Source organism: Elephas maximus, chromosome 1 (genome assembly GCF_024166365.1).
Source record: "Elephas maximus indicus isolate mEleMax1 chromosome 1, mEleMax1 primary haplotype, whole genome shotgun sequence".
Classification (NCBI taxonomy): domain Eukaryota; kingdom Metazoa; phylum Chordata; class Mammalia; order Proboscidea; family Elephantidae; genus Elephas; species Elephas maximus.
In genome coordinates this window covers 53664775-53687738 of record NC_064819.1, presented here as the reverse complement: position 1 = coordinate 53687738, position 22964 = coordinate 53664775, and the positions used below count along the sequence as shown (strand labels likewise).

General features: G+C 49.8%; 1 protein-coding gene across 4 annotated transcripts; it reads left to right on the top strand.

The window, feature by feature from the left end:
- The first annotated feature begins 441 nt into the window (after nt 1–441).
- TFAP2A (transcription factor AP-2 alpha) lies at nt 442–22029 on the top strand. 4 transcript variants are annotated; one of them, XM_049883380.1, is made up of 7 exons: nt 442–561; nt 9374–9808; nt 12881–12932; nt 15010–15241; nt 17121–17239; nt 19148–19289; nt 21230–22029. In XM_049883380.1, the coding sequence occupies exons 1-7, from the start codon at nt 529–531 to the stop codon at nt 21516–21518; spliced, it is 1302 nt and encodes a 433-aa protein (XP_049739337.1). In that variant the 5' UTR covers nt 442–528; the 3' UTR covers nt 21519–22029. The 4 variants fall into 4 exon arrangements, with proteins under 4 accessions (XP_049739337.1, XP_049739332.1, XP_049739324.1 ...); XM_049883375.1 differs by lacking the exon at nt 442–561 and adding an exon at nt 4667–4900; XM_049883367.1 differs by lacking the exon at nt 442–561 and adding an exon at nt 6896–7136.
- Nucleotides 22030–22964: the final 935 nt, after the last annotated feature.

Here is a 22964-nt window from a genome sequence, read left to right as displayed (position 1 = left end):
CATTGCGCGGGGCCCCTCGGGTCTAGTCGCTCCTCCGGGCCCTGTCCTTCCCCTCTCTCAGGGGTGGAGACTCCCCCAGCCCCAAAGTTTCGAGGGAGGGGCAGTCCTGGAGTGATTGTGTAGACGTCCCATTGCTCACGCACGCGAAAACACACACGCACACTCGTGCGCATCGCTCCCGGCACCCCCCAGCAGTCAATCCACCTGCGTTCCCCGGTCAGGGACCGACCGGGAAAGCGGGTTAGGGCTGTTGGGAAAAGCTGGAGCTGATGGCGAGATTGCCGCGGCTATAAATCCATCACTTCCCAGGTCAGCTCGGCGAGGCTCTGGGACTGGGGCTGGCTGAGTGAATTCCTGGGCCGGCGCGCATGCGTCGGCAGGTAGCAACCCAGCTCTTTATGACCAGGTGAGATGTTGGTGAGCAGGTAAAAAAAGAAGGATTTGCCTAAGCGATTCCAGGGAGCGGGCCCAGCCGAGCCCTCCAGCCCATGCCCGGCGGGGACCCGTCGCCAGGAGCGCCGAGCCGCGATGTCCATACTTGCCAAAATGGGGGACTGGCAGGTACGGGGTGGGGGGGTTACCTATGCTGGGACTGAGGTGGGCGGGGGTGAAACGGGGGAAGGAACCCACAGGGGGAGGCGGAGAGGAAGCGCCGTGGCCCAGGGCAGGGGAGTCGTTGGTGAGGCGCGCCTGGCAGCGCCCAGAAGCACTCCCAGGGGACAGAGGACAAGAAAAACGAGCGCGGGCGGCGGCTGCGGCGCTGGGGGCAAAGCGCGCCGTAGTCTGGAGCCTGGAGCCGGGGAAAGTCCGGCCCACGCTCCACAGGTGGCCCCGGGGGTCACTTGTGGTTGCGCTCCAGGCGCCCCCCCCCCCAAGTAGAAACTTGGTGGATGACTAACTCAGGAGGCGGGGAGGGCACAAAGCGGGGGAAGTTTCCCTGTTTACTGAGCCGTCTGCCTTGCCCTAGACCCCAGGGCTGAGCGTTGGGGTGGGGTCCTGGTGCACCTGTCCTTCTTGTGGTGTCCCCGCATCCCCGGATTCTGGGAACCTATGGGGTGTGGAGAATGTTAAGGGGTCCGGGCGGCCGGGTCGCGGCGGCGAGTATGCTCCTTTGGGAGATGGAGTTGTGCAAAGTTTAGCTACTCACTTGAGCCGCTTCCTAGAGCCGGTTTTCCCGCTTGGATGGCGGATGGGGGTGATGGGGTGGGGGGCGGAGGATGAGTGGTGGGTGATCAGGCAAAGAGTCTTGAATTTGCCGTAATCAACGCCTGCCAAGCTTGTTCTGCTAGGCCTTGGGAACCCAGGGTCGGCTGAGCTCCGGATCCTGCCCTCCCTGGGCCCGGGACCCGCCCTGTCCATGGTGCATTTCTTCAGCGCTCTTCTTCCAACTTCCAGACATTTTCCCTCCGGGAACGGGGTCGGCTTGGGACAGGTTGGTGAGGTTAGCAGCCTCGCTTAGCAGCCTCGCCTCTGTCGCTGATTTCATAATCGGAACCTTTGGGACCTCTTTTCAGCTCAGCCGCGCAAGGCCCGGCTGGGGCAAGATTCTGTGTACCCAAACGCCCTGGCCTTCTCCAAGGAAAGTCAAGGTCCTGCTTTTCCTGGGGCGAGTTCGTCAGCTTTGTTCAGAGTTCGGCCAATAAAAATAAAGTTGAGAGAAGTCCCGTCCTCACTACATTGGCTGGAATTGGGGAAACAAAGGCGTTTTGCATTTTTCAGTTCTTGAACTTATTTTTATTAAGAGTGAACTATCTTTTATATCCTGCCTCCATTTAAACCTCATTGAATACAATTTCATCCCCGAGGTTAGAGTAACTTTGGTGTTTAAGAAAGGATGCAAATCTCACACCATTCACAAATTCTGGAAATCCACACCTTCCACTCCTTCCTTCCCCTGGGCCTCGGAGCCTCGGGGCCTCGGGTCCCTTCTTCATTCTCTTCTCTGGAGGCTGAGGAATGGGGAGAGTCTTTTGGCGGCGGTCTGTGGAGGCTTCCGTACCTCTTAAAACTACTGAGAAAGCTTGCTTCAGACCTCCCAGGCGGGTAGAAGGACTGGAGTGCAGTCTCGGCCCAGGTCTTGGCCTCCAGTAGGCCGATGACGTTCGGAAGCAGCGCGATTGCGGCCTGAGGAGGGAAGGAGAGGCAGGCCTGTCTGTTTCCTGCAGGCTCACGGTTTGGCAAGTGGCGGGAGGCCTGGAGCTCGGGTAGGGCTAGCGGATTTGGGGCCCGGAGGGCCCGGATCTGTCGGGCTTGGTCTGCTGGGCCCCCGGGTCTCACTGGATCGTGGCAACCGGAGAAAATAAGGTTATCCTGGCCCATCGCCGTCTCTTTGTTTCCCTTAGTGTCTCTGTCTCCCATAAAGAGACTCATACCTTTCCCCCAACGCCTTCGGCACGCCCTCGCGTCAGGCCTGGACCCCCGACCCCTACGCCTAGGCCTGACGCAGTCTTCCCTGGGTCCCAGCGCAGCCGGAGCATTGACATGCAATGAAGTGATTTGTCGTGGTAATGACAAACGCGAGTCGGCTGGGTCCTGGGGCTAGCCGGGCGCTCTCGCGGGCCTTTCTTCAGGGCCCACAGGCAGGCGGCGGCGCAGATCCCGCAGGCCGCAATCTGCACCTCAATGGCGTTCTCGGCGGGAACACAACAACAGTTTCGCAGCCCCGGGGGGTGCGGAGCCAGAGATCTGCGGGGCGGCGGGGTGAGGTGTGGCTGGGTAGGGATGTGAAAGGCCTTAAATTCTTTCCCAGGCCACAGGGAGAAAGAAGCGAAACTTAGAGTTCCTAAAGCACACTGTGGCAACGCCTTCCGGGCGTAAATAGCTCCGCTCCTAGGCCAGGGATCTGGCCAACAGATCATGCTCTCCGGCTGCGGCCGCCGTCGGAAAGGTGTCGGTGCTGGTGGCGGCCGGGCCCCTGACTTTTAGCGGTTGCGCTGGACGGCGGGCCCCGGGGCAGCCCCAAGGGCGCGTGGCGCTCGCGCTGGAAGTTGACCATTTTCTGGGCTGAGGGCGGCGCCGAGCCGCGGACCTCGCTGAGCCAAAGAATTGTGTTTGTGTTCAGGTGGGGAAAGGCGGGACCGGGGAGGGCCCAGGGCGTGAATCCCCCTTCCAGCTTGCCCTGGCTTCTTAGGAGCCTTCTCTGGCCTGCTCCACTAACTTGGGGGCATTTGCTACGGTCTCCTCGAGGAAGAATTACCCTTCCATATCCTCGAGGGGGAGGTCCTCCCTTCTCTTCCCTTTCTTCCACCTGTTAGGGAACGCCTGGGTTTGCAATAGTCCCCAACTCCTTGTGACAACAGGGCAGAAACCTGGGAGGCCCGAACGTCTGCAAGAACAGGTCCAGGTCGTTACTAGTGTAGCTCTGAAGCAAGACCTGTTGCGGGGAGTTCGCGGCAGTTAAGAGGAAAAAAGAAAAAGACAAACTTTTTTGGGAGGACAAATGCGAAAGCTCGGGTCAGAAGGGAACACATTCTTTTTTTCTTTGTAAGTTAAAAAAAATTATTCACTAGTACAGGAAAGGGGAAAAGTAGGCCGGGTGGAGTAGCAAGCCCCTGTGTGGAGCCAGAGAGCCTGGATTGGCCAAGTCCGAGCGGTGTGTGCTGGATTCTGCGTCCGCCCGGCGGTACGCCGCGAGCGCGCCCGTCTTAGTAACATCACCAAATCATGAAGGAACTCATCCTGATTTAATTAAAAACGGGGATCTTGGGAAAACTGGAGCAGATTAGCACAGCGAAGAGTTGGTTGCCAGTGACTTATATGGATGCATGTATATAACACGATATCTACCAAAACGCACACACGTCTTATCTATTAAATATTTCGGCTTAACTACAGAAGCGGCTGTGTATCTCCATGGAGTTTTGTATTCTCGTCCACCTCGCACCTAGGAAGCCCGTAGCCCAAACGCCAAGTTTAATTGTCCACCGACCATAGCTTCGCACAAGAGGGAGGAAAACCATTTAACCCCAGGAGCCGTCAAGTCACTTCTTCAGGGTACAACTTTTATTTTACACGCGCCGCAATTAAGGGATCGCAAACCCAGCCCAGTGGCCCAAGCTGTTTGGCAAAATCTCCGACCTGGGGGGAGGGGGTGGGAGCGCAAAGCCAGTAAAACTTCCAAGACGCTGCGGCCGGCGGTGGCTGCTGCCGGGAGCGGAGGCGATCTCTTGTTGGGCAAAAATCCTGGAGTCTTGGTTTAGGGGTTATATTTAACTGCGAAAGGAAAAAAAACTATTCCTAATCAAATCCGACGAAACCGAACCGGCAGCGCTGAGAGCTGCGGCCGGGATCGGGAAGAGGCGCTGGAAACCGGACCCAGTCGCGGTCGCTCCTTCCCTCCGCAGCGCGGGGCTTTGCAGAGGAAGTCTCCGGCGACGAGGAAACGGCGATCGTGGAAGGAGATGGGGTGGGATTGGGGGCAGGTGCGCGGGGCGCTGGGGCAGGGGTGTGCGGCGAGGCTCCGGGGGGAATTCGTCGCCTTACAGGCCGGCGTGCGCTCTGGGAGAAGTTCGGGCTCCGAGAGGCCTTTATACCTGGGTCGGAGCGGCCGGCTGCAGGTTGTGGTGCTGGCGAGCAATTGGACTATTGTTGATATGCTAATGAGGCGATTAGGCTGTTAGTAAAGAGCTGGAAAAGAGAAAAGTTTCTACCATTAGAGGGAGATCTCCGAGCGCACACGGGAGCTCTCTCTCTTTTCGCCTCCTCCTCCTCCTCCTCCTCGCCCTCCTCCTCCTCCTCCTCGCCCTCCTCCTCCTGCGCTCACTGCCGGCAGCCGGCACTTTGCGCTTACCCAGAGAGTAGCTCCACTTGGGTGCGAGGCAGAGAGGGGCAAATCTATTCACGCCGATCCATGAAAATGCTTTGGAAACTGACGGATAATATCAAGTACGAGGACTGCGAGGTAAGCGCGGCGCCGGCTCCGTCATCCTCGCGGCCCGCAGGCTTCGAGCTCGACCCTCCCGCTCCTCCTCCTCTCCTTGCACCCAGCTGCGAAACGCGGGTGGGACAAACTTTCCCCAGCGCAGCGCCCGCCCCTCCGATTCGCCGGTAGAACCCGGGGGAGCAGCCGGAGAGGGAGGATGTGGCAGCTCCCTTCTTTCGTTTCCTTCCGTGGAAAGGAAGTGTCCCACTTTCCCCCCTTTTCTGACAATTTTGACTGCGCCTAAGAGTAGGGCAAAGAGAGAAGCGTGGGTTTTTGAAACAATTGGTGATAAACTGGGCACGCGCCTGTGCACTCCGCGTGTCTCCAGCGCAATTCTGGGGGCCCAAGTCACCAGGAAGAGAAAACCCTTCTGCCTCTTCAACTTCCTCTCTGCTTTTTAACCTTCCTTCCCTCCCTTCTTCCTTCCTCCCCTTTTTAAAAATAATTCCTTCCAATTTGAGAAAAGGCCTGGACTCTTCTCTCTGACCTGGGTTGCACCTCCCTGTAATCGGGTTCAATTTGGGAGGACGCATCCCGGCGGCAGGGCTGGCTCTAGGTCCTCTCTGTTATTCAAGAAGTTCGAAACTGCTTTCCCCTCAGAGAGTCAGGGTCCGCGCACTCCGTGTTGTTGGTGGGTAGGCTGCGCGGTGCGGAGCCCTCCCGCTGCCAGATCACCGTGCACTACCCCCGCTCGGTTCCGGCGCTTCGTTGCCTGACCGTGGGAATCCTGGCGCTGCTGCCTCTCTGGTGCCTGAGCCCGCCGGACCGATAGAGCGCGCCGCTTTGGAGCCCATTAAAAAACCCAGGTTCCTTGGAGGTCGGCTTCTTGGGGCAGCCGAAGAGGCCCCAGCTAGACCTGTCTGCCCGCGGGAGGCGCTGGAAACCGGCCTAGCGGCCCCTGCCTCAACCTCCCTCCCAGTGGGCTGAAATGAGCTGATGAGTCAAGAGTGGTGGAGGGGCTGGGAGAATACCTAAATAGGTGACAGTTCTGGCTTTTGTTTGTGTGTGTGTGTCATTTGGAGCTGGGAATGTGGAGCTGAGAGGTCTAGGTGCGTGCGAAACGGCGGGGTCTCGTCTTCACTTGAAATCAGAAACAGGGTTTATGCGAACGACGTGTCATTCGCCCCCTCCCCCTTTCCTTTCTGGAGATTATTTTAAATCTTTGTTCCTAGAAACCTTTCTCCCTTCCAGTCACCCCGCCCCCCCCCCCCTTTTTGGATGTGGCGTCCCACGGGACCCACATTTCTCTGGTGACTCCAGCCGCGCTCTGGGAGAAGGCGCAGGACCCCGGGCCAGGGCAGCACGCTTTGTTGTCGTGGCGGGGGTGGGGGGGGGAGGGCCTTGGGGGAAGGTCAGGGTGAACCAGCACTGGCCAGCCCCCTAGGACGAATCCTCTCGGTCAGGCTGAGGCCCGCTGCTCCTTCAATTCACTTTGGCGAAGCGGAAGCCGGGAGGGAGTTGCGGGCTCCAGCGGGCGAAGTCCGAGCCTCCGCGCGGCGCTTGGAGCCGATGGGAACGGGGCGGGGGGGGTTGAGCTAGCACCCCCACAGGGACCCTGTGGCGCGTGCGTGTGACTGTGAGAGAAAACTGGGCAAAGAAGAGAAACCAGAGGGAGGGAGAAGAGATGAAAGTGTAGGAGGTTTCAACAACTTTGCCGGGATTTCGTGTTTGCGAGAGCGGTCTGGGCTGTCTGATTCTGCGCGGGGCTTTGCAGGGACACGCAGGAGGCCAAGTGCCGCTTGTTCCGACAGCCCAGCAAACGGCTGGCTGCGGCGGCCCGGGAGAGCGAGCTGTGTCATCCGGGGGGAGTCAGGCGGGAGTGGCCCAGCCAGTCGGACGGGTTTGTGCCGGGAGCCGCTGCCAGCGGCGCCCGGGCTGGGCCGCCTAGCGTCTCTGCGCGCCCCAAGCCGCGTCCCCGGCTCCCTCCCCGAGCCCGGCCCGGGAGAGCCTGAGGGCGGAGCGGCGGCCGCGGAAGGGGACGGCACGGGATGGGCCGGTGAAGTGGGAGGGCTGGGTCCCGGCGGGGCGCCGAGCCATGGAGGAGCCGCGCAGCGGCGGGCCGCCGGAGCTAGAGTCCCAGGCCCGGCCGCGGAGCAGAGGAGTCCGCGGCCGGAGAGGGCCAGGAAGCGCTTCCTGCCTCGAGAACCCGACGGACGCCCGGCTGCGGTCCTCGGCAGCTCGGGGCCGCAATGCGCGGCCCCCGCGGCATCCCGAGGTCTGCCCTAGCCCTTTGGGTACAATTGTCCTCGGTCGCTGCCTCTCCCCTCCCCCCACCCTCGGAGAGCCGCTCGGCCCCCTCCCCCTCCCTCTCTCCCTCCCCTCCCTTCCTCCCTCCCTCCTCCAGGGCTCTCCCTCCTTCCCTCCCTTTCTCTCCCCTCTCCAGGCTCCTCTCCCTCGCCCACACTTTCTTTCTCACTCGCGCACGCAGACACATCCTCCCTCTCCGCTGCCTCCCTCGCTCCCTCTTTCTCTTTCACTTTTGCTTGCCCTGCCACCTTTTAAAATGTTGCCCCTTCCTTGTGATTCGCCAGCCGTTGCGCCGCGGCCCCCCGCGCGCTCGCCCGCTCCCTCGCCCGCCCGCTTTTTGTCTCGCGCGCGCCCTCGCCCCACCTCCGATTTGCTACACTGAGGCGCCGTCAATGGACTGCATTGAAAGCCGGCTCCAGCGCGAGTGGCCTCGCCGCTTCACGCTGCATTTCCAGGCATTCTTCCCTTATTAAGTATTCGTGTCATATTAATAGTCATGAATATCTGCTATTAGGAGGCTCCAGGAACGCTGCCCGGCGCGGGTATTAGAAGCTCCAACGAAGCCGCCGCTAAGAAAGGAGGGGGAGACACGGATTAAGGCACACACATGCACGCACACACACATCCACACACTTTTTTCTTTTTCCGTGTTTGGGGTTGCTAATTTTTTTTTTTAAAGAACTTTGAATCCGAACCTATCGTACCAGGATAGAGACCGTGGGTTCGACCAACTGAAGGCGCCGCGCGAATCGGTGGTTCAAGTTCGGATGGAGCCGAGCGGGGCGCCCGCGCTCGGCGGAGCCTCGGCGCCGTGACTCGAGTCCTGGGTGGCGCGGGGCTCGCAGCACCTTTTGTGTGGGGCGCGCTCGGGCGGCGGGGCAGCCCGGCTCTCCAGCATTGCTGGTTTGTTTCCACCCTGACTCGTTACCCCAGACTCTTCGCAGATGTTAGTTCACAGTTTTTCAGCTATGGTGAGTCCCACCCCCACCCTCCCATCCCTGCTTCTTTAGGAAATCTACTCTGGAAACCTGGGGCCGCGGAGCTGCCTGAGACCTCGGGTTTCAAGCCCCGGTTTCTTACAGGGCACCTCCTTTCATTTGCATTCCCCTCTCTCCTTTCTCTCGCTCTTTACCATCCCTGTGCATTGTGCCCCCGCTCAGCCTCTCCGCCCGCGCAGACCTACCTCGCTGCTGCTTCTCAAGGCGTGCTTCTTTCCACGTTCACCTTTATTTCCATGCGTCTTCCACTTGCTCCTGAGATGTTTTCAACATTTGGTGCTTAATCGGTCTGCAGGATAAATGCAGCCCAGTGTGCCCCCTACCCTCGGGGCCCGCGGCTGATACCTCCGAGGGTTTGCATTCCCTGGGAATCAACTCTGTTCGCTTGTTTTGCAAGCAAATTGCAAGAGAGGAACAAAAAGTCAGGCGTTTCTTCTGCCCTTTGGGGCTGGGGTGGAAGGGGCGGGGGCCTCCACCCTGGGGTGCACCTCTCTCTTTTAAACCCAGTAAGGCTCAATCTTTCTATTTTAAACCTTTACTTGCGTCTCCCACCACCACCCCGTCCATATCATAAATCGACCCTATCGAGGAAAAGGGTCCTAACTGAGGAAGCGGAAAAGACAGACTCCCGATCCTGTAGTAAAACCTTGTCTAAGCCAGTAATTTAAACGTGTGCGTTCGTTACAGCTCCTCTGCGAAATATGTTTCTATTTAAATAGTCATGAAATGGTAACAGCTTTTGAGCGCTTATGATTTTTCCTCCAAATAAATGGAACAGGGTAAACAATAAGGCAGTGCCAGGCAGGTTCAAATCCGGGAAAAAAAGAAAAGGCCGATTCTGCTGTTTAATATTTAGTAGAAGTTTTTATTTTGCATACGGGCAGTTTCATGCTTCAGCCTAACGAGCCGTATTCTGGAAGGCCTTTTCCTATCTTTTCCCACCACTTTGAAAGAAACGCTTATGGAGAGTCGCTTGTGCCCCCATATTTGCACAATCTAGTTCCCTGGCGTTTTTGGAAGGGCGCTTTTACTTCTGGGGTATTTTCCGAAATAAACAACTTAGAGCTGATTTTTTTTTTTTTCTTCCCTTGTGGACTGCGGACGGGAGCCGGCGGTTTTCTACGCAGGCTTGCCGAGTAGATTGAGTGTGGACAACTCCGACTCGCCGCCCGACTTCTTATTCTTTCCCCTTCTCGCTCTCTTCTAGGACCGTCACGACGGCACCAGCAACGGGACGGCACGGTTGCCCCAGCTGGGCACTGTAGGTCAATCTCCCTACACGAGCGCCCCGCCGCTGTCCCACACCCCCAATGCCGACTTCCAGCCCCCCTACTTCCCCCCGCCCTACCAGCCCATCTACCCCCAGTCGCAAGATCCTTACTCCCACGTCAACGACCCCTACAGCCTGAACCCCCTGCACGCTCAACCGCAGCCGCAGCACCCGGGCTGGCCTGGCCAGAGGCAGAGCCAGGAGTCTGGGCTCCTGCACACGCACCGTGGGCTGCCCCACCAGCTGTCGGGCCTGGATCCCCGCAGGGATTACCGGCGGCATGAGGATCTCCTGCACGGCCCACACGGGCTCGGCTCAGGACTCGGAGACCTCCCGATCCACTCCTTACCTCACGCCATCGAGGACGTCCCGGTAAGAGGCCGCCCAGGCAGCGCGGGGGCGAACGCAGCGCCTACTGACCCACCCGGGATACAAGATACATGTAACCGGTGGGCCCGGTTTTCCTAAATGGTATTTCCTTTTTTAAAAAAAAAAAAATTTTTTTTTGGTGGGGATGCTTTGAAGACCCACATAAACAACCGAAATAAAAATTTGAAAAGTGGTTGAGAGTTGTGGCCCTAGAACAATGGTTCCTGGAGCCCCCTCAGACAATGCCGGCATTGCCATTTCCACCACTACGGAATAAATCATACGAATGTCATCATTAACGGTGTCTTTACCTCGCGATGACAATCAACTGTTTCGATTGGGAAAGGATCTAATTCCACCGCTGGATCTGGCGGTGGGGATTTCTGTCTGCCTCTCTGTTAAATTCAACCGAAAAAGCTCATTAAATATCTCGCAATTAGGCAAAAAATGGTGTGAAAGACATGCTAAGAAAATAATTTGCTACGGGATCTTATGAGCACTAGTGAAATCAGAAGTTACGTGTACACCCTATCCTGATTAAAGAGAAGTAAGCAGCAAATCCGGGCGCAGGGACCTCTTCCTAGGGGTGCTAAGTGGTGACCTCATAAATCATTAGCTGGGTTCCCAACGCCTATCAGAATCCGCTACACCCCATATTAAATTGTTTTGAAACTGTTGGGTAATGCATTATTTCAGTCCTAATTCAGTTATCAATAAATGCAGTTTAAAATGGTTTCTATATAAGCATGGCATTAGCACATCTACAATTTACAATGCAAACCAGGCTATTGATAATTTGAAAATACTTTCTGAAATTAAATTTGAACCAGCATCTTTGCTTCAATCGTACATATTTATGGTTCCCTCAGCAACCTTCCTGAAATGGAATTAGAACAAGCCAATAATTTTATTAAAGCTGTAAAGGCTTCTGTTAAAGCAGCTTTTCTTTGGAGAGGAAATGTATCTGGATGTGATTTTTGCTAAAATGCTATTTCAAATTACTGCATCAAATATTGCAGCAGTATGTCCGTTGACAGTTTAATGATTACTGCATTAGATTGCAAGGAAAATGGTCAGATGAACTTACCTGCTTACTTGGTGAATTTAAAACATTATTTAAGTTCCATAGGAAAGAAGAAAGTTTATTACATCTCTCATTTGACTCCGTTAATCACTGAAATTTGTTGGTTATGCTTAGCAGGCTTGCATGGAAAGCAGGAAAAGTAGGTGTTTAATCCAAGTGTAGGGTTTAGTAAGCATTTTATGTGTATATGCTCATACTTAAGTGTTTTAGACACTGATGCTTAAATTTTTTGAAGTAAAACATGAGAAGAGGAATAGTTTAGAAAAGAGCTTTTTTTTTTTTTTTTTTAAGTTGGAAGCTGTGATTGTTTAGTTCTCCTTCCCAAAGAGACTCCTGAATCCTGTTCCTTGCCTGCTGTTTGGAAGTATTTAAATTGCAAAATAATGTTGCAAGCTTTGGAACCACTGTGATCTAAAATTGTTCTACTTTGTGAAAATTCCAGGGTGGCTGGTGGGAATTCCTAACACCTGTATACTCTCTCTTTCTGATGAAATTGGTCAGGAGAAATTAACCAAAAGATCAAATGAAAACAAGGAAACCCAGTTGCTGCTCTTCCTTCTCCCTCCCCCACCTTTTAAGAAAAAGTTCTTTCAAAGGAATTTGGGTCAGGAAAGGGTTGTTTTCAATTTTCCCATCGCTGCAACAGTTAACCTTTAATGACTGCTGACTATTTAAGAAAATCAAGTCGATGGTGAAGATTATTTAATCATTAATATCTCAGTGGGATTTTAAACTTAACAGTCTTCCCTGTATGGACGAGGTCTAGAAATAACACAAATAAAAGTATTATGCCACACTACATTTGCTTTATGGGTTTAGGGTGCATGCATAAAGGGATCATATTTCCACATATAGTTAAAACACAAGAACTGCAGCAGTAGTCATTTCTGAACATTTCTCAATTTAATTATACTTAAATCCAGAAGCACTTTAGGCAAGTTACAAATGAGAGCATTGAGTATAATAAAACCTGTAATAAAGCAACTTAGTACCATCCACCCGGAATCATTGCGATCAGGCACAATTAACAGGAGCATAAATCCAAGACAGAATGGAAAATGTTTGAATCAGTATTATTGTTGGACAAAGACTAGAGAAGGAAGTAATAGTTTTTTAAATGGTAATGCCTGTGTTTGGTAACGATTGCGAAATCTTCTATCTCAGCAGCCCTGGTGCTAATTTGTAAACACAGCCAGACATTATATTGCCTGTCAGTTTCTGCATTAGAAAACATGATTTCATTTTACTTTCTAATCACGTTTTGACTCTAGCGCACACACACACACACACACACATCCATCTGTAAAAAAAAAAAAAAGAGAGAGATAAAGAAAAAAAGCACGACATACCTGCTACTGGACAAAAGGGAAAAAAAAGGAAAGCAACCTCAAAGGTTGTTTTGTTTTCTAATCTTTTTCATATTCCTGTCTGATGCCCAGGTTAGGCAGAAGTCTTTTTTATATATTTTTTTCTAGTTTTCCACAAATGAAGGTGTGTATATACATCAGCTCTTTGTCACACTACCTAAAATGTTTCGAAACGGCTTTCAATGCGCGCCTTACTTCTGCCCCTATTTCTATTGTGTTTCTCTGGCTTTTGCTGCCTGAACACTGGAATCACCAAAGTCCGAAGCTGCTGAAGCACCAAACTAAAGCTAGGTGCATTTTTAAAGGTTGAACTGACTCTGAAAGATTAGGTGTTCCAAAACTTGATTTAATTTCCAAAGAAAGTTTTATTTCCCCCTTCCTACCCCATTCAAATGTGGATCGTTGGCTGGGGGAGGAGAAATTGGACGTGGCTGTGCAGTGAAACCTCTTGAGTTGCAAAGCCCCAAATTCCAATAAGCCAAGATGAGATGTTTATATATAAATGCCATTATAGGGAGGGGGAATTTCGATTCTACACCTTCCCCTCCCCCCATCTTGCAAGGAATATTCATTTCCTTTTGTTTTGATCATACACTTACATCCATGTGTATCCTTTTGTTGCAGCATGTAGAAGACCCGGGTATTAACATCCCAGATCAAACTGTAATTAAGAAAGGTAAGCCATTTCCTTCTGCATTCCAAGCATGTCCTTACAGGCACAGTGCTATTTAAAAGAACTTGCAGAGCTGTATTTATTTTTTCAAATAGGATTTCCTAAAGGCTCAGAATTAGCACATAGATAGGCATAGAACAGCGATGCTTACAGGATCAGATCGGCTTTTCTGTATGTTAGTAATGGCAACAGGCTAGCTTTCTGATTCATGATTTGACCCTTTAGTGATATCTGGACAAACACATAAAATGGGCAGTACTTAAGCTGATTCGGAAGCGACGTTTCAATTTTGAAATGGTTTAATAGTTCAGTTAATCCATTGTGTGAGTGTAAAGAAATGTATAATGGTAAAAATAGTGCTAATTACTTAATATTAAAATAAGGACAAATGATAAAAAAAAAACTGTCATGAGCAGTGGAAAAAACCTTCATATTCAATTTAGTTTCCTGTTAGCTGTTTATACTTAAGGGTTTTAAAACTTTGTGAATTAGGTTAACAAAAATTTGGCTTTTGGTTAAAATTAGCACCTTTCCTCAGAAGATGTCAAGATTAGTAGTGTATTTGTTCTGAGCAGAATTTGTTAATAGAAAAGTGTCAAGTGATTTGAATGAATTTTTGATTTGCATTGTGTTTAGTGAATAGAAATAAAGTTTACTGGATTAAATGCTATTCATTCTCGGTAGCAACTTTTTTTTTTTGGTTATGGTGGCAATGTTACATTTCAGGATTCTAGGCACCACCAGAGGACGATGCTATATAAAACTGTTCTCATTTCTAACCCCAATCGGTATATTATTAGCTAGTTTAAAGTTTCATTTTTGCATCTGTGAAGTCTTTGTCACATCAAATTAGATGTGCAGGGGATAAATCTTAAGAGATGATCTTTCCAAGTCGACATGATAATTGGCTCTTTTATTAGTAATCTCTCAAGAGTTCGTTTAACTCCTATTGTCTCTATTAGCCTCCCCAGAGCTATTAATGTCACAAGTGATCTATCCAAAACCTAGACCCCCCCCCTTGCCATACGTCTAGAATATCCCATTAAGGAACACATAAGGGAGGAGCCACTATGATGAGAATGTGTGCACATTATTATATATGTCTCCGTGTGGAATTTTTAAATACATATGCATACTGTACTTAAATGCTTGTGAATGCATCTGAATTATATTGGTTTGAGAAATGCAACACATCAGTACACTTTCTGCTGGGCTTGAATTTTTTTAAACAATGGTGGGTCAATGAAGAGCTTATGGTATTAACGAAGAAAATAAACCTGGCCCCTTCCCAATAAAGCAGCATAAGCAGAGAGGGCCTATGAAGTATTCGCTCAACAAAAGGACACATTGCTAGTATTCTGTGGTAGGCCTGATCTTCATCACCCCTCCTGTCAGTTCAAAACTGGGCTTGGAATGGATCTCCAATCCTGAATCTTTTTCAGAACTTAACATGGGGAAGAAGCCTATTGATTAAAAAAAAAAAAAAAAAAAAGACGGGGCACGTGTGATGTTTGACAAGAGAACCCACATCCCAGCCTGGTGCCTTAACTGAATTGCTCGTTTACAGGCTACTTTAGAATGATTTTAATAATTGCTTTTTGAAGCAGTTTCTGACACTAAACACCTCACCCCACAAAACCCCCAAAATACACATAATTTGCTCGCGGTTTGCAAATGTAACCCCCTCCCCTAACCCTAAGCCCATCCAGCTCCTTGTCTGGGGCCCACTCCTCGGATGCTGAGAGCCGAGAGGATCACAATTTCATCACGCATCTCTAGACCCCACACTTCAGCTAAGAGAAAAGCGTCCAGGCAGAAAGGCAGGCCCGGCCTAGCCGGGGGCGGACTGGGGTGCGCCGAGGGGCAGGGCCGGACCCCGAAGCCAGGAAGAGAGCAGGGAATAGGAAGGGAAGTAGGGAAGTGGAAAGGGGGCGATACAGTTTCAGAGCTGGGCGGGAAGAAAAGCAGGGGTCTGGGCTCAAGTCTGGGGGCCGGCCCTGCCGGGAAGAGGGCTAGGATCGGGGGCCGGATTTGGGGGATCATCGATGGCCACACAAGGCCTCCCCGTCTTTCTCCGCAGGCCCCGTGTCCCTGTCCAAGTCCAACAGCAACGCCGTCTCCGCTATCCCTATTAACAAGGACAACCTCTTCGGCGGCGTGGTGAACCCCAACGAAGTCTTCTGTTCAGTTCCGGGTCGCCTCTCGCTCCTCAGCTCCACCTCGAAGTACAAGGTCACGGTGGCGGAAGTACAGCGGCGCCTCTCCCCGCCCGAGTGTCTCAACGCGTCGCTGCTGGGCGGAGTACTCCGGAGGTGAGGCCCGGCCCGGCCCGGCCCCGCCCGCCTGCGGCCGGCAGACACATTGCGCCTGCGCCGGATGGCAGCGCCGTGTGGCAGCGCCAGTGCCGCGGCCAACCGGACTCACTCCGCGGCCCTCCCTCCGCGGGAGAAGAAAGGGGCGGGAAGGAGCGTGTAGAGCCGAGTGGGTGGGAGCTGGGGGCGGGGCGAGGCGGCGCGCGCCTGCGCCGTCCTGCGCCGTCCGGCGCGCTCGGGGGCCTGGTGCGCGCCTCCACAGTCGCCGCGCGTGCCCCCGGCCTACCGCCGCTGGCGCGCACGCGCAGCTAGCGAGGCTGCGGCCTCAGTCCCGGCTGCCGCAGCCGCGGGGCGCCGTGCAGCCGTCTTTCCGTCGTCGCGCGCACTTTGGAAGGCCAGGAAGAGTTCTTCTCTGCTCCTCGCTGTGCCTTTCTTCCGTGTAGGGACTCAGGACGTAACCGCCCGTCCCTTGAATAGGGTTTTAATAGAATGGCTTTTAACTAAAGAAAAGTAGTGACTCCCTTTCAAGTCTGGGCGCCACGCCTGTCCGTGCCCGAGGCGTTTGCATTTAATTGTCCCGATTTCTTGGGGCCCTTTTGTGTGCCAGGCGGAGCGTAGGGCTCCTTTGGTGTAGTCAACACCAAAGAATGTATCTGTTACTAACTCGGCTGAGGATTCTCCCTTCCCCTCTGCGAGGTCGGAATGATTTCTTTCGTAGATAAGATTTAAGGTTAAGCGAGGTAAAGCACCTTTCCTCAGGGCAGCTTTCTCGCTCTTGGTGGATTTGTCCTCCGAGGGGTCCAGCCAAAGTTGTGAGTGGTAGGCCTTGTTGTGAACTTAACCCAGATAATATTTTTGTTAAAAAAAAAAAAAAAAGCGCCAAACTTAATTCTTTTGACATTTTTTCATTTATCGCTGTATTTATGGACACTCTCCCCCCACCCCCCACCCCCCAGTTCCTTTTTGTTGCGTATATCCAAAAAAAAAAACGAATGCAAAGCCTATAAAACGGTTTCGGAAGGTTTTAACATCAGCTTTTCTGATCTTTTCGTCCCTTCTTCGCGGTCACTTTGCTTTCTTTATTGTAATCTTTCCTTGGCACAGATCTGTCTGCTCTCTGCCTTTCCCTCCCCTCCCCCTCACCCCAATATTGGAGACTGTTTACCTAGGGGAGTATAATCTAATCCGTACAATTAAAGAGCACTTGAGTAGGGAATAAAATCTGAAATTAATTAATTTGCTGTTTTATTTAAACAATTTATTTTAACCACTTTCTGGTTATGGGGGTCTATTTAGACATCTATTTAGAACCGTCTCCATTGTCCCTGAAATGAGTGAAATTTTTAAAGGCTGATATCAGCCTTTGACATTTCCAGTTGGGCTGGTGACATGGCATGTAAGCAGTTGGCGAAATGAATTTCCCATTGGGGCTAAAGCCAGAGCCACTCATAGAAACGTGAGAGTGATGATAACTTTGGTTACTGGGAACAACTGAACAGCAGATCTTGCAAAGACAATTTAAAGAGCCCCTTGGGATTTGTGTGACTGTAACAACAGGGAAAATATACAGAACTCGGTTGAACTGAAATGCCTCAAACCCTAGAGATCGGAGCTGTGTTTGTTTGTGGCTCTTGTTCAGAGAGTTAGGAAATGGATATTTCTCAGCTTACCATCATAGTTGCAGTAATCATGAACAAGCATTTATATGTCCAATGATCTTTCCATAGCATTCCTTTCTAAATTCCCTGCCCTTAAATGTCTTGTGGCCATGCTTCTCAATGTTCGAAAAGCACGTTTCAGGAAGCTTTCAAATGACTATAACATGATGCAGAACGAAGCAATGTTTAATAAATCCCTTTCTTGCATCTTTGTGAAACAGGGCAAAGTCTAAAAATGGAGGAAGATCTTTAAGAGAAAAACTGGACAAAATAGGATTAAACCTGCCAGCAGGGAGACGTAAGGCTGCCAACGTCACTCTGCTGACATCACTAGTGGAGGGTAAGCGAGTCCCCTTGCTAACTAGAAGGGAACTGCCTTCTGGGAAAATGGATAATGTTTAGTGTCCAGATGTGTGCTTGTATTTTGTGTCAATTGGGCAGTTTCATCTTTCCAGACACTGTAGCGGAGTGAACAGAACTCTTGCATGTCAAAAAACTCTTTGGATATAATCCTATTCTCCCTCCCTCTTCTCCTCTATCACAACATTACACCTCCCCGGCCCAATTCTGACCTAAAGAATGTGAAAATTTAAGAAGTGCATAGTCTACAAGTTCCTGACTCCTTTAAGGCGCTCAGCAGTAAATCACTTAAGTTATTGTGACATCTGCGTTTGAGAAATGCGTGACCATTACTTCCTGAATTAATTTGGGAATCCTTGACCTGCATCCTGATTTAAGACCATCTTGAAAGCTCAGGGTTATATGCCCTTTTAGGTTTTTGTTTTCCAAACATATGCTCCCTTATCTCTGCTTTAATTGTGCTGCTTTCCTGGAGGGGAAGAAAAGAGCAATTTGACTTTGGATTGCTTGGTTATGGATAGAAAGAAGAAATAGGAGCATTGCAAAAAAGTTTCTTACAGCAATTTGTAAGCACGCACACATACATATATCCTTATAACAAAAAGCCAATCCTGCCCTCATTCCTTGCTGTAGATAGACTCAGTCACCAGAATCCACTCACTTTTCCTGCTTCTAGATGACTGTTGTTTTTCCGATTCTAAATTGGCTTAAGTTTGGGTGTGTCGAAATGAATGTGTAACTCTCTTGCGTTTTCTTTTGTGTCCTGTTGGAAGCGTCTCATGCTAACGGGAAAAAAGGCACTTAAATACAAGGCAGATTAAAAAACAGGCATTTATATTTAAAGAAAGCAGTTTATTTTATTTACAACTTGTATTTGAGATACTACGTTACAATTAAGTCCAAGGTCTAGCATTGTAAATTATTTCAAAAATATATAAAGCCATGATTTTGACAAGGAATCCTATGAATACTATTTGTTGATGGTGTCAAAGATGATAGTAATATAACTGTTAAATAATAAGCAATTGTTCCATGCCAGAAACTCAACTACAGTAGCATTATGTTAAAAATAAGACCAGTACATAAAGAACCCACTATCTATACCCCAAAAGAGTTATATGCAAAGAAATGATAGCGGTGGCTTAGGGTGTACCGTGAGAATGTACATGGGTTTGGGGGTTGAGTCTTGTAGCAGTGAGGCAGTTTCTGGAGAACTGTTATTGTTTGTGATCCGCTCCATTTTATGGAAACAAGCTCTGCGGAGAGGGCTTTGATGCTCTAATTGGCGCATGCGTTCTTCCGGAGCTGGAGCTAATGGCAGGAAGCCCTGCAGTAAAAACCAACTGGTTCAGGAAATTAAAACCAAAGATTCGAAAATCAACAACACAGACAGACTCAGTGGAGTGACCCTCAAATCCTCTTGGTTAATCGTTTTGGATGAACAGATAATTATATGTGATCAAGTTAAAATTTAAACCCTTAGTTGTTCTCTTGCTGAAAAGCTCAAGGAGTAATTATGAATATCATTTATGACTGTGTTGATAGGTGTGAGGTTGGAATACAAGGAACATTTTAAAAGAGGTTGGAAAACTGTCATTCAGAGTGGGGGGTAGAGTTGGAGAATGACGGGTGGGATTTACATTTTCGTGCTATCTTGGCCTTCTTGATAAGTGGTCATATAAATACGCCCACCAGATTCTACAGAGAAGGAAATAAAAAGCCTGAAATGAAAAACAAGTAGTTTCCTTCACCATCTGGGTTAAGATAATACAGGATCTGGGAGTGGGAAGAAAGTTCAGTTACCTTGTGCTGGCCCCTCCACTATGAGTTTTGATCCCAACTCTTTTCATTCTCTTGCACCCACCTCCTTCTCTCCACCTATTGCCAGGAGAAGCCGTCCACCTAGCCAGGGACTTTGGGTACGTGTGTGAAACCGAATTTCCTGCCAAAGCAGTAGCTGAATTTCTCAACCGGCAACATTCCGATCCCAATGAGCAAGTGACAAGAAAAAACATGCTCCTGGCTACAAAGTAAGGCATTTAGCTCGGCGGGGTCTCCATGTCTCATTGTCAAGAGAAACAAAAATCATTTCCTCACTTCCTTTTCTCTTCTCTCCTTGCCCCCCCTTTCCTTTTGTGTTAATCAGCTTTATTGTTAGTATTGATTATGAACCATAATCTGTTTTAAAGGGGAAATATAAATGGGATTGTTAGCCTCTCCCCCTCCCCCCAGTCTTTTCCCTATTTCTCCCTATCTTTCTCTCTCTCTCTCCCTTTTTATTAGTGTGTATGGGTGGTGAAATGTAGTGGGGATTTGATAGAAGCTGAGTTTGGATTTGTGGCTATGTTCTTTCAGAAAGACCAGGATCAAATCCTCATGGGGTAATGGGCTCGCTAGATCCATTTTTGTCTCCCATCAGTATGTTCTCCAAGGGCAAAGATTAATCAGTGGCCTGCAAAATGTGCAAGCCAGAAGCTGTCCTAGTTTCAACCCTAATCCTTATTCCATTTCATATCTTCCTTTTCTTTCCCTCTAGAAAGTGACACACACACACACACATATATTTTAGCCTACAGGCGAGATGTCAAATAGGTTTCAAAAAGGCCCAAGTTCTATTCCCATCAGTTGATGGGCTGAATAGGCTTCTCCAGGTGGCAAGTGAAAAGAAAGTGACTGTTGTGACATTTTCTGGAAATTAAAAGGCTTGTTTGGAAGCCCTTCATTATCAAAGTAGGTGTCACATGAGGACATAGAACCAGAGGGCAGAGGCTGAGGCCTAGGACTGGACTTGGTTTCTGGCCTGGGGACTTCAGCTGGCCTGGCAGTAGGGAGCCAGCTAGTGTACTCTGCCCCCTCCCTGAGGCCAGACTTCTGCTGCCTCAGGAAGGCTCCGGCTTTTTCTAGTCTTACAGACTCAGGGACAGAGCTTCCTGCCTGCAGGCCTCATCTGCCGACTTTAAGGCCTGGTCTGAAATTTCACCTTTTTCTCTTCTCTTGGCTTCCTGAGCACCTTCACTTCCCCTAAGTGTGTGTGTGTGTGTGTGTGTGTATATATATATATATATATATATATATTTGAGTGTGCAGGAAGAAAGTGGAACAGGAAGTGGGAACGACTATTTCTTCTTTCCCCAAACCACCTGGAATTATCCCCAAGTAACAGATATTTTTGTAACTGTTTTTTGGTTTTATTTAAAAAAAAAAAATCCAAAGTTTTACCTTTCCATCTGAATACAACCTGATTTGAAGGTAACTGGATGGGTAATTCCTCTCACAAACTACAGCCGAGTCTTTGTAGAGGAGCAGAGAAGAGGGTCTCAGTAAAGTTTTGAACAGGACAGATGATAGCTGCAGAATATTGGCAAGACGCTTGTGCTTCTGACTCCTAGTCTAACCCCTTTGTTTCTTTCGCAGTGTGTGAAGTGTTTCCCCGTGTCTAGGGTGTTTGGTGTGAGGGAGAAAGGTGAGGGAAGAAGTTTAATGTATCTGAGAGAGGAGTGTGTGTGTGTGTGTGAGAGGAAGTTGTTAGTTGCCATAGAGTCTGTTCTGACTCATGGCGACCCCATGTGTTAGAGTAGAACTGCTCTGTAGGGTTTTCTGGCTGTAATCTTTAAGGAAGCAGATCATCAGGCCTTTTCTTCCGTAACACTGCTGAGTTGGTTTGAACCACCAACCTTTATGTTAGCAGTCGAGCACAAACCATTTGCGGCCAGAAGAGAGAGATACAGACATTTGCGAATGTAGGCAGGGCGTGGATTTACTGAAGGAGAGATGTTTTTGTGAAGGCTGAGAGGTGAATGGGTCTCCCAACCTGTGGCTCCCGGCAAGTCAGTCTTTGTGAACCTGGGTCAGGTTAAGTCCCTGCTGTATCAGGGCTGAGGTAACTGCACAGAGAGAGGTTTTCTAGCTGCTGCTGATTCTGACCACAGGAGTGCCTCACTTCTCTCTCTCTGCTCCCCTTGTGCTGCAGACAGATATGCAAAGAGTTCACCGACTTGCTGGCTCAGGACCGCTCTCCCCTGGGGAACTCCCGGCCCAACCCCATCCTGGAGCCGGGCATCCAGAGCTGCTTGACCCACTTCAACCTCATCTCTCACGGCTTTGGCAGCCCAGCAGTGTGCGCCGCCGTCACGGCCCTGCAGAACTATCTCACCGAGGCCCTCAAGGCCATGGACAAAATGTACCTCAGCAACAATCCCAACAGCCACACGGACAGCAGCGCCAAAAGCAGTGACAAAGAGGAGAAGCATAGAAAGTGAGGCGTGCGTCCAGCCCTGCCCCCACTCCCGCGCCTCACCAGCCCCTGGCACCCACCTACCTACCCATCCTGCCCCGACAGCCCACCCCTCGCAGGCGACAGCTCCAGGAACCCCCCTCCTGCTGCTGCTACTGCTGCTGCCGCTGCTGCTGCCGCCGCCGCCGCCACCGCCTCCGCCACCGCCTCTCACCCTCGGTCCTCTGAGCACCTGGAGGGGCAGCCCCTGCTAACTCAGCCTCAACTTCCCCACCGGCACCAACCCCCCTTGCCCTCATGTGGAGCCTAAGAGAACAGAACAGGCCGTGAAGCCAGCCACGAGTAGTTCTGTCAGAGTTTGTGAACTTTTTTGAAAAAAATAACAACAGACAACAACAAAAATAAAAACTTTTTTCTAAAAAAAAGAACGTGAAAAAAAAATTATATGAGCTTCATGGGACTGAATCACCATCTTCCCTTACATACTTCAGTTCAGATTGTAGCCATACTTAAAAAAAAAAAAAAAGGCAAAGAGGATGATGACATTTTTATCAGTATTGTGAATAAACTTGAACACAAAATACACGAAGTTCCATGTTATGTCTTCAGTTGTAGAAGTTTTTCCTCTTCAAGGTAAAGCGACCAACTTGAACTTTGTCTGGCAACACGATTCACAGTTCTATAAGGGAATCAGTGTTCATGTCTCTGTATATATTTATTTATGTGTAATTTAATGGGAATTGTAAATATGGTGAGTCTGTTTTAAGCCTTTTTTTTTATTATTATTTATCTGGTGATCTCGTTTACCTCTTGTTTAGTGGGTTCTGAATCTTCCCTATTAGTTCTTCATGTGGTTCATGGTACTTATTTAGAAATCCAAGGTTTGGGGGATTTCTTTTCTCTGGGATTCACAAATTTAGCCCTGTTGTAGCATGTTAAAGGCGACAATGAAACAGCTGAAGGAATAAAAAATAAAATAAAATTTTATATAATTAGTATTACATTTAGCTTTTTCATTGAACTGAAAGAAAAAAAGTGATATGGGACCCTGCAAAGATTTTTTAAACTTAAGTGGTTTTATAACCCTGCTATGTATTGTGGGGAGGAAAAAAAAAGTTTATTTTATTCTGCTGTCTTCCCTTAAAAGCATCATTCGAGCAATAAGCGGATATTGTCTTTAAACCAAGGGTTAGGGATTTTTCCTTCTTTCTCTCTCTCTCTCTTTTTGTTCAGAGAACTTCGAACATTTGGGACCACCTGGTATTCTGTATTTTCACTGGCCATATTGGAAGCAGTTCTAGTTGTATTGTATTGAGTTGTGCTGGCAGTAGTTTCCATGCCTGTCAATGTATCATAGTCCTTTGTTGCCCAGATAAATAAATATTTGATACGCTTTATGTCGATTTTTTTTTATTCAGTGGCTGTCTTTACCCAGGCGTATTTTTGTTCTTGGCAGTATTTTTTATTCAGT